General features: G+C 38.0%; 1 protein-coding gene across 1 annotated transcript in view; it reads right to left on the bottom strand.

Moving 5' to 3' along the window:
* LOC144049229 (hyaluronan and proteoglycan link protein 1-like) overlaps positions 1–9,457 on the bottom strand; it is a 10,918-nt gene extending 1,461 nt beyond the window's left edge. The window contains exons 1-3 of the mRNA XM_077561950.1: positions 9,225–9,457; positions 3,012–3,353; positions 1,464–1,766 (exon numbers count right to left, since the gene is read on the bottom strand). Coding sequence (XP_077418076.1) covers positions 1,464–1,766; positions 3,012–3,353; positions 9,225–9,315 — 736 coding nt within the window. The 5' untranslated portion in view covers positions 9,316–9,457. The remainder of the gene's footprint in view (positions 1–1,463; positions 1,767–3,011; positions 3,354–9,224) is intronic.
* Between the last annotated feature and the right edge of the window lie 2,403 nt (positions 9,458–11,860).

Raw genomic sequence — 11,860 nt, 5'->3', positions numbered from 1 at the left:
TGGTCAGGATGGAGTTTCGGTCCCATAAATTGAAGTTAATGTAGGAACTGTCATGCTACAAATTACACAGACAAAAAAAAAAGGCACTTAAATGTACTCGGCAAAGCAATAAATTGTGGTCCACGTGGGCTAAATCTGCTGGCCAGATGCACCTTTCATGCCTCCATTTAGTCTTTTCCCGCTTTTCCTGTCTCCTCCTTCACCAGTTAAGTAATGAAGTACAAATTTAGGAATTTTCAGATATTCTGAAAAACTAATAATATTCCCAAAACAGGATAACATTCAATAAAAAAAAATCAGAATAGACCTAAGCGTATTTAATTCACTTGAAATAAAAGAAAAGAAAATACTTTATTTTTTTATTTGTATTTTTTTGTTCTGTTTTTTTCATAATACTAATTTTTTTTTAATAATTTTTTTTCCGTCTTTAAAAAAACATCCCCAAAAACTGAAATACAATATTCAGAAAAACTAATAATATTCCAAAAACAGGATAACATTCAAAAAAAAAAATCTGAATAGACCTAAGCGTATTTCATTCACTTGAAATAAAAGAAAAGAAAATACTTTATTTTTTTATTTGTATTTTTTTGTTCTGTTTTTTTCATAATACTAATTTTTTTTTAATATTTTTTTTTCCGTCTTTAAAAAAACATCCCCAAAAACTGAAATACAATATTCAGAAAAACTAATAATATTCCAAAAACAGGATAACATTCAAAAAAAAAATCTGAATAGACCTAAGCGTATTTCATTCACTTGAAATAAAAGAAAAGAAAATACTTTATTTTTTTATTTGTATTTTTTTGTTCTGTTTTTTTCATAATACTAATTTTTTTTTAATATTTTTTTTTCCGTCTTTAAAAAAACATCCCCAAAAACTGAAATACAATATTCAGAAAAACTAATAATATTCCAAAAACAGGATAACATTCAATAAAAAAAATCAGAATAGACCTAAGCGTATTTCATTCACTTGAAATAAAAGAAAAGAAAAAACTTTATTTTTTTCTTTTTATTTTTTTGTTCTGTTTTTTTCATAATACTAATTTTTTTTAAATAATATTTTTTCCGTCTTTAAAAAAACATCCCCAAAAACTGAAATACAATATTCAGAAAAAATAATAATATTCCCAAAACAGGAAAACATTCAATAAAAAAACAGAAACAAAGAAACAACCCCCCCCGCCCAAAAAAAAAATTTTTACACAGAAAAAAAAATCAAGTCACTTCCATATTACAGTACTGAATTGTTCTTTTCACATCCACTTCTAAAACACTCATCCACACTACCGAAACGCTTACTTTCCATGTATGTATATATATATATATATATATATATATATATATGTATATATTTATATATGTATATATTTATATATATATTTATATATATATATATTTATATATATATATATATGCAACAAAAAACAAAAAGCGGAATGTTCCGACTTAATCCTCACCCTTCAATTGCGTGGCGTAGCAGAACACATCAAAGCGGCTCATGTACTTGTCACGCTTGCCGTAGTTTCTGAGGCCGGGTCCGTTGTTGGCGCCGCCGCAGGGTTCTCGGGGCTTCGTGATGGGATACTGCACGGTGCCGTCGTCCAGCCAGCCGGCATTGCACCAGTCCAGGCCGTCCTTCCAGGCTTCAAACAGGTGCTCGAAGGAGGCCACCACCGCATCCTGATCCAAACAAGCCTGCACGGCCTCGTCGAAGTTAAAGCTGTAGCGGCCGAGTGGCGGGAAGTGGGGGAACACCACACCTGCAGCACAAGGAATACATTTCAAAGTATTGATCGGGATGCCAATTATGTCATCCATTTCTGTCAGTACGCAGCATAACTCGATCTTTCATTCACTCCCAGCCATTTTCACTGAAGCAACCCCCTTCGCTCCCACGTTTTACTGGATTTTGACTGATATTGCCAGGTCCGCAGAAAATTGTGTTCTGTTGCTATAAAAAACATGGAACTTACCAAAAGAAAGATTAGAGTCTCTTCTTTCATCAGGAAAAAAAACATTTGTATCGGTTTCCGCTTTGCAGCGTTAGAATAAAAAGTTTCATCATTATTCACAAACACTGGCAAAAAGAGCTTGTTGCAACACGGCCCTGGCTGATCTCTTATACTCTGCTGCCATCTGCTGGCCATTTTTTGTAATAACTACCCATTACTTTAAGCGGCCTCTTCAGGTCAGAAGCTTCATCAAAGCCTTCTGTATGCTCTAGCATAGAAAAAACATAAAACACGTCTAAATAGATTTTTGGGAATGAAGGACAAAGAATTAAAACGTATTTATATGTTCTTGGGTTTGAATGAGAAATGGATGCTAACCATGGATGGATTCGTTTGTTTACAGCAGTTGGACTTTGCACCTTTGCAGCAATTAGCGTTAGAATAAAAAGTTTCATCATTATTCACAAACACTGGCAAAAAGAGCTTGTTGCAACACGGCCCTGGCTGATCTCTTATACTCTGCTGCCATTTTTTGTAATAACTACCATTACTTTAAGAGGCCTCTTCAGGTCAGAAGCTGCGTCAAAGCCTTCTGTATGCTCTAGCATAGAAAAAACATAAAACATGTCTAAATAGATTTTTGGGAATGAAGGACAAAGAATTAAAACGTATTTATACGTTCTTGGGTTTGAATGAGAAATGGATGCTAACCATGGATGGATTCGTTTGTTTACAGCAGTTGGACTGATGGTTTATTCATGTAAAAAAGTAAAAACTATAATCTAATGGTGGGTTGAAGCTTTGTCATTGCGCGACTCGGCCACTTGAGTCGGGCTACGCTAAAGCTGCGCGATTCTTTCAGTAAGCGCAGTGTGAAAAGGGCTTTACTCTGAGCCTCTTGTGTTGAAAAGGGAGCATTTCCGTTTCCTGTTTGATAGTCTCGGAAGTAGTAATGAATATACAGCATGTTTCACTATTTCATTTTGTTGTTCAATAGAAACGAAATCTTATAAAATTTTTTATATACGACAAAAAAAAAGTACATCAATTTACCATCAGTGAGGCTACTTTGCACCTCCAAGCCAATCTCTTGTACGGTGTCCACCATCCCGTTGATGATCTCACAACGGTACGTTCCAGCGTCATCCGCGGAAACGTCGGTTATCACCAAAGAAGCGTCGTCGCTATCCAGCTCCTGCAGGTAGACGCGATCCTCGAAGCTGCCGTAGGTTTTCTTGTGGAAGCCCATGGAAAGCAGCACGTCCTCGTTCAGGGCCTCGTCGTCCGCCAGCTTGGTCCACTTGACACGGATGCCCACGCTGAAGAAGCTGTGGCTTTCTTGCGGGAGACGGCACGGCAAAGTAGCGTTGGCCCCGAGGTCGGCCGAGACCTTAACTGGAAGGAAGAACAGGATGGTTGAACTTTCTTAGACATGTTTAGTTTGTCACTAAATGGATCTGACGATGCGCGTGAGTGAGACAGTTAAAAGTAATAAAGCTTGAGTTAAAACAGATATAAACAAAGCACAACACAGGTAAAACTAAATGCTGGCTTCCTGTGCTACACGCCCTTCGAAAACGGGAGCCAAATTATTTTTGCAACATTGGTTCTCACAACCTCTGTAATCACCGTTTTTAGACCTCACAGGGCTCGGATAAGTGGGCCCGAAGCAGCAAAGCAACGCTGGCCCCCTCTCGGCAATAATAAGCCCCAGATGGACAGATGTACACAACCCCTTGACCCCTGGCTCCACAGGAACTGCCCTTGAACCAGTCTAGTAATTGGAGTCAGGAACCGCTGTGAGCTGGTTTGAAACAGTTTGATTTTTGACAACAAGTTGTGAAGGAAACGACTGCTGGAGCTTTGCTTTGAATACTGGATTTTAAGCATAATATTTCCTCCACGGGGCAAACAGGGAATAAGTGGCGCCACTGGTATCCTTGGGCCTATTTATAAATAATCTGCTCAAAAGCATATTTGACACTCAAAGACCGTGTTGTTGCTCAGTTTAAATAGTTTCAATGTTTCTGTATGAAACAAACAAAAAATAAAAATATGCAAAGACTGAGAACTACTGTAAGCTATGTCGCGTTAAATTTTGGGCATAGTGAGTAACAGATTTTTTTGGTCTCCAGCCTGCGCTAGTCCTCCCTGACTCTATAAGAACTTCCGCACCTTCGTTCACGTCAGCAGTTAGCGATTGTAGTTTGCCTACACCTTAAAAACCTGTGTGATTTTAGAGTGCCTCATGGTTGGCTGTGAGTGCAGACATTGCACAGAAAAAAACCCCCAGAAGAGTGAGGAGGAGGCGGGTAACAATTGGTGGACGTGGGCGCTTTAGAGCGCCTCGTTGTTGGCTGTGAGTGCACGCATGTCATTCAGAGAAAGACACAAGAGAGAGTAAGGGGGATTATTATTTTTTTTTTTTAAGTCAGACTTAATTGAAAGCGTGTGGATAGTGATTTTCTGATGGGATGGGCGTATTAGAGTGCCTTGTTGTCATGACAAATATACGAGATATATTTCAGCCAATAGAGGCTAGGCACAAGAAGGATGAAAGACAAAATAGCAAGCACATTTCCGGGTCAGGTGGTATTTGAATGACATTTGAGCGGGGTGAGCAAAAACAAAGACGATTTCTAAGACACTTTATAATATGCATGGTTCAACACCTGTAATTATTATTTTTTTAAACATTAAATAATTTTTACAAATATTTTTTGGGGGTGGTTGTGGGTTCAATTATACACAGATTTTTACTATTTGCGGGCCAGCCTGGTTACCATCCCCCCAAAAATAGACAAGGGGGTAGTGTGTTTTTTTTATTTATTTTTTTTAAATTTGCAGGGTTAACACGATTTTTATGTGATGGTATCACATTTATAAGACATATTTATTTTCAGTTTACAGGTACTTTAAATTGTTGACACTGAAAAAGCATCACTAGGCCTACTGCAGTCTGCCACTTACAGATACATGATACATGTGGATTTTTTCTTGGCCAAACAAGGAATAACTTTAGCCACTTGTCAGATTGAACCCATTTATGGATAATCTGCTCTAATGCACATGAACACTTCACACTGGAAAGCATCCAAAGGAGACCAGCGCTGAATTTTGACCACAGGGTACACGTCCCTGAGCTGTCATGCAGATTCAATCTGGCTCAAATGAAACCAGAACATGCTTCACAAAACTGCATTTATGTGTAACCTGACTGGTCAAGAACATGCCAAGTATTATCAGAGCAAACACCAGTTTGTGTGCCAAATCCAAGCATCTTCAAGCTTCTTTTTTTCTTTTTTTTTTTTTTCTTTTTTTTTGTCCGTGTTGCCAGAAAATGACTCAAGGCTTTTGCCAGGCCTCATAAATACTCTGCATGAGTAACCGTTTCACGAGGTGTGCTTAAAACCCGAGGGATTCAGAGTGACGAACCAGCTTTTGAAAATTCCTGGAACAGATGACAGATGTGATTGAACTTGTAAATGTCTTTTAAAAAAAAAAAGTTGTTTATTTAATAAACAATGAAATGCATGTTATTGAGCGCTATTTTAATCTTGTTCTGTGGACATGTGAATCAATGCATGTCGAAAATGGCACATTTGTTAGCCTAATATGCAAATAATTGTCAAAAAGTTAGAACTTAATGACATATTGGAAAAAACACATCTGTGAATACAATTTTAAAGCACTTTACTTTCTAGAGATAAAAGGTTGTTTTAGAAAATGATTGGAACCATCTTTGTTATAAAGGAAACAACTGCAAACTGACCTGAAATTTCAAAGTTTAACCGCTGCATATCCATTTTCCATGTTTGCATTGTAAGTTTGAGCCAGGCCAAGAACATCGTCATAGTGATTGTCAACATCAAACTACCGGTCTTTACAAAATGTATTAATAACCTTTCAGACATTTAGCGATGACCAATCCTTAATCAATGTTTCAAGGAAAAAAGAAAATGTATATTTCACGTTTTTACACCACTCACTTTTGGATATGACCATCTATCAAACACGCCCAGGTTTCAAAGCAAACATGGTGAAGCGACATTCAGCTGTTATGCTGCACACAAATGAAATCCGTTGCCATCATTCAGAACACACTGGTAAATGCAAAATCCATTTTGATGGGTCAAATTTGACCGGGGAACGCAATGTTTTAGCACCTTTAAAAAAATATATATAATTTTTTGGGGGGTACATTTTGGGTCACATTAGTAAAGCTCATCAACTTTTAGATGAAAAAAAGAAAAGTAAAGCTCATCAACACTATTTAATGTTTAATGTCATAAAGAGTCAATCATAGTTTCAAATGTGACAGATGACACCGCGTTTGTAACCAGGCTCCGCCCACTCTTTCAGATGATGATTGAACATTCCAACCCACAACTTTTCCTTCCTTCGCTGCTGGCCCGTTTGCGTCAATATGGCAGAATAATGAACGAGCCTAGCTGGGACAAAGGCGGCACGTCGAAACCTCCTCACTAATTATAATCCCGTACACGCTCTCTGTACTGAATAATGAGCACAAATATAGAAAGCGGGTACAGCACAGTAGCACGGATGCATACTTAACAGCATCAGCGATCCCCGGCACACGAGATGTCACGTTAGATTGACCTCATAATTCATTAGCAGATATATAAATGCGGCTACGTCACCGTCCCATCTCGTAACCTAAACACTACTTGAGCGCCGGATTTGGATTGAGGGCCATTTCCAAAGCAAACCCTTTCCCCAGCCAATGAGCACAGCGGGAATCACACTCAACAGACTATTACCTCGCAGGGAAAGCGTCATTGGCTGTCATTCAGTATGCGGTTCGAAACATTTGGCTGCTGGTCATTAATCTTAACTCGGCTCCTGTCAGTATCCGCGTTACTGTGGCAGATTGCCAAAATGCTTTGAGAGCAGGAGTGACTCACTAAAGTGGAGGACCGGCGACACCCTGTGAGTACTTTTGCATGCTTTTTTTTTTTTTTTTTTAATCAAGTATAGAGCAGTGATTATGTTGCCTAACATAAAAAATACTTATACTGGACTACTATTTGATATTTCCTACTCTCTAAAAACAGTTGGGCCAAAAGTAACCCAATTATGAAGCAACAATGGATCAATCCACTTTATGGGTCAATCTGACCCAACTTTCTGGGTTGTTTTATACAAAATGACCCAATTTTTTGATCCAAGTAAAGTATAGAGCAGTGATTATGTTGCCTAATACAAATTAAATACTTATACTGGACTACTATTTGATATTTCTTACTCTCTAAAAACAGTTGGGTCAAAAGTAACCCAATTATGAATCAACAATGGATCAATCCACTTTATGAGTCAATGTAACCCAACTTTCTGGGTTGTTTTATACAAAATGACCCAATTTTTCTGATCCAAGTAAATTATAGAGCAGTGATTATGTTGCCTAATACAAATTAAATACTTGTAATGGAATAGTATTTGATATTTCCTACTGTCTAAAAACAGTTGGGTCAAAAGTAACCCAATTATGAATCAAAAATGGATCAATCCACTTTATGGGTCAATTTGACCCAACTTTATGGGTTGTTTTATACAAAATGACCCAATTTTTCTGATCCAAGTAAATTATAGAGCAGTGATTATGTTGCCTAATACAAATTAAATACTTGTAATGGAATAGTATTTGATATTTCCTACTGTCTAAAAACAGTTGGGTCAAAAGTAACCCAATTATGAATCAAAAATGGATCAATCCACTTTATGGGTCAATTTGACCCAACTTTATGGGTTGTTTTATATAAAATGACCCAAAAAGTAAAGGATCTGACCAACAATTATGAGTTGTTTTACACTGGACCCAAGTAGAGGATCTTTTATTTTGGACTGTTCTGTTTTTAGAGTGTAATAAGGGCTCAACGTAACTTATGTAGTAAAATACATCAGAATTTCAGATTTGTGGTTGTGAATGCTAAAGAGCTAAAAAAAAAAATCTTTTAGTTTTCACAACAAATAACATGAGTTGCATGATTTAAAACATTGCTGTTAAATGAGCAAACATAAACTCTAACATAAAAATGAATTAAAACAACCCTAACCCATCAAACAGTCAGAAGTACTTTACCTAAAAGCTTAGTCCCAGCTGTGCAAATGTTTTCAAGTAGTGCAGACCCCCCACCCACCCCCTCCCGCCCACAATTCCAACATTTGAACAAAAAGCTTCACGACTTCCCAGTGTTGTCACTCCCACAGACGACCCCGAATAGCACAAACTTGGCCGGCTATCCAGCCTGTGTCATCTGAGTCAGCATGCAGCGGATGCTGAAAGTGCATTAAAGTGCGTCGAGTCACTGCCTATAAGAACAGTTCTGTTCTATTTAACCTTTCAATATGTCAAATGTGCAATATATTTGCATTGAACCTTTGAGGAACTTTGCTTTTAAAGATATATTTAGGTAGCCTACGATTGGACATCAAAATGTATCAGTAGACCAAATGGTGATTGAACTCATTCACTGCCATTGACGACAATAGACGTCAAAAATTCATTGGAACTATTTCTATTTAACATATTTTTTCCACTTTTGTTAACAAGAGTGTGAAAACCTAGTTTTTTTTATATTGCACATTTAGAACAGATATATGATCAATCGTGAGTTAACTAGTGAAGTCATGCGATTAATTACAATTAAAAATTTGAATCGGATGACGCCCCTAATTTTTAATAATCTTTTTTTTAAATCGCGTCAGTCGCTAATTTTTTTATTGTTATTAATCACATGACTTAACTCATGATTAATCACAAATTTTATATCTGTTCTAAATGTTCAATATGTTTTTTTAAGGTTTTCATACTCTTATTAACAAAAGTGGAAAACTAATAAAAATAATTCAAATGAATTTTTGACGTCTATAGCCGTCAATGGCAGTGAATGAGCTAACTAACTAACTAATGAACCATCAAGACTGACAAAAAAATCTTACTCTCTATTACCAGCTAACTACCAGAAGCCCCAGCAGACACTTTGGCCCCCGTCAGACATTTCCTCCGAGTGGTTCTGTCTGACTTGGGGAGTGCTGGCAGCAAGGGTGATTTATTCTCCGAGCCGCTCCACAATGTGTTGGTCTGCTGGCAGAAAGTCAATGAGCCGCCGTCTGTGTGTTACTACCCCAGAAAACTTCGCTCCAGTGACCCTCGTGCTGTGTGGAAGCACTTTTTTGCGGGTCATTTACTAATGATTTCAAATAAAGTCGGCATTTTTAACATGGTAAAAAAAAAAGGAATCTTACCTGAATATGACGTGGAAGTGCCTGTAAGCTGACTGGACACGCTGCCAGCCAGGGTCAAAGAGAATACAATGATGCACAGCAGACTTGTCATTTTGTCTTTTTTTTCACACAAAAGGCGCTCTTCAGTGGTAATATGAATTAAAACGATTTTTTTTTTTTAGAAAGTTGGTTAACAACTTTTGTTCTATTTTTATTTGTTTTTAAATTATTGTAGCCCCTTTCAGTGCAGCAGATGCCTTTGATGCTACTGGAAAGTTTGGGCTCCTCAGAGGTCCACACAAGTGGCTTTTATTGAAGCCGTGTACGCTGGAGACCACTCCCCTCACCATCAGCTCATCAACATGCGTGGCTCTATTGGGGCTCCTCTTTGGCACATTCTCTGGAACCCCCTCCTCCATCTTAGCTCAATGGAAGTCTTGGCTTGGCTTGTTCTCACCAGCCAGCACGTAGACAATGTATGTGATTGTGTGGGCTACTAAGATGCGAGCAATCGTAGCAGTGAATCGGGTTTAGAAGCTATGAATAAGTCAAAATAGTTCCTGTTTTTTTTGGGGGGGGGGGGTGTGTGCAAGTAATTACAAAGAAATTCACAACATATTCCACTTTATTGTTATTATTGTAGATTAGTCTGAAATTTCTTAAGAAAAACAAGTCACAACGAGTCACAGCCAAGTTTCAAAATGTCACTCAATTGGTTATCAGTGCGCCCTTCAGTGGACAAAATTAGCAACAAGTCAATTTAAGCGGAAAAAATGCAGTTTATGTTCTGTCCTCACGGGCCATATTGGACCCCCTGACGGGCCAGTTATGACCCGCGGGCCATATGTTTGACATCCTTGATCTTGAGACAACTAATGTGTTTATCGGTTTAAGCTTGCATCTTTGATACAAGGTGACGTCACCCAAAATATTGTAAGCATCATATTCATCAATTATTTGGTAGCATATAAGAAAAACAGTGGTGCCTAGTGATTAGGGATCGTCGGTCCGATACCTGGTCTTTTTTCAAGGTCGATTAAAAAAATTGCCATTAATTTCATGCAATTGAAAAAAAATGCAATATTGGGATATATAGGTATAGGTATTTCTTTAAAATTATCTGTAACTTTTTGTGGAGGAAATTTTGTATATCAAAAGTACTAGGGGTATCGGTACTCGGTATCGGTATCTGTGACTACTCAAGTGTTGGAGTACTCATACTCTGACAAAAAGTGGTATGAAAGATACTAATTGTTATTTGTTTTATGATCACTCTCCTAACTCAAAACACTTGTAACTAATGCGCGGCTCCACTTACTGTTTTCCCAGCCACCTAGTTTGTCGGTGAAAAGAATGCCAAATGCGGGAGTGGAGCAACATGGCGCAGATGCTGCTCTCAGCAAGCCCTCCATCCCAAATGACCAAATAAGTCATTCGTTACAGCCCACTTGAGTTATCACAGCTGTGATAAGCTAAACTGTTTTTTTGTCGCCATCTCTGGCTTCCCTGTCTGCCTGTCAGTCTTTCGAACCCCGCTGAGATGGCAGCGTGGTGGGCCTTCCATTGTGTGTTTTACACTTCCAGCATGCTCCAGGCTTGGATTTCCCCAATTCTCTAGAGAATCGAAGGGAAAGTTGCAGAAGATGAAGAAACTGGACATACATTGAAGTGATCGACTTATATGGTCTCAGAGTGAATATTACTAATGTAATCAATTGTTACCGTTAGGTTAGGATCATACAAAGACATCTTTTAGAGCATGTGAGAATGCTTATGATTAAAAAACAAAAACACTTTTTTTTTTCCGGAAAGCTCAGTATTGTTCATTCGGTAATTTTACCGATTTGACATGTCATCATCATTGCTCTCTCTTTTTTAAAAAAAAAATTATTATAATTTTTTTCATTTTGTATGTGGGTGTGTGTGTATTCATTAGTTCTATAAAAAAATCCCATACCGTTCACCTAAACCGAACACTTCCAGCCAGAGTCGTGAGGCCGTCAGGAGACCCGAGGAAGGACCAAAGAAAAGAAAGGAGAGTGAAATCCAGCACCGACCAGACGCCACCAACCAGAGTCCTTCACCAACCCCAGAAACATCTAAATTCCAACAAATCAGGAAGACCTCAAGCGACCAAAGGAGAGACTGAGGACAAAAACACTTTTAAATGTCACACAATATGCGTGCCAGGCATAAAAATTGGCAACATGGTTGACCTATGCTTAACGAGATGAAAAATATTATACATTACCATTGCTTTAACAGGACACATAGACGAGCTTGTATAGGATGTATAACTAAAAGTGATGGAAACCAGCATGACAAAAATGTACAAGGTTTTACAGGCTGGCAAATCATTCATCAGATTATGAACAAAAAGGCATTTAGAGCAGCATGTGCCAACAAACGTACGTGCCGTTCTGCAGGTTTTGTCTCGTTGCGGTTCCCCACCCAGAAACTGATATAAGTTATTACATAACGACTACCTTATTTAAACCTTGACGGGAACACAGCTTAAACAATGATGTGGAGATATTTGCCACATAAATCAGCACTGTGTTAACCCCCCCCCCCCCTTTTTTTTTTTTTGGGAAGCACAATTACTTTCATTGCCATGTCATCCAGTAAATAATCTTATCATAAATTGTGTTTCATAA

The sequence above is a fragment of the Vanacampus margaritifer genome, chromosome 3 (assembly GCF_051991255.1).
Source record: "Vanacampus margaritifer isolate UIUO_Vmar chromosome 3, RoL_Vmar_1.0, whole genome shotgun sequence".
In the NCBI taxonomy this organism is placed as follows: Eukaryota; Metazoa; Chordata; class Actinopteri; order Syngnathiformes; family Syngnathidae; genus Vanacampus; species Vanacampus margaritifer.
This window is presented reverse-complemented; position numbering and strand designations above follow the sequence as displayed.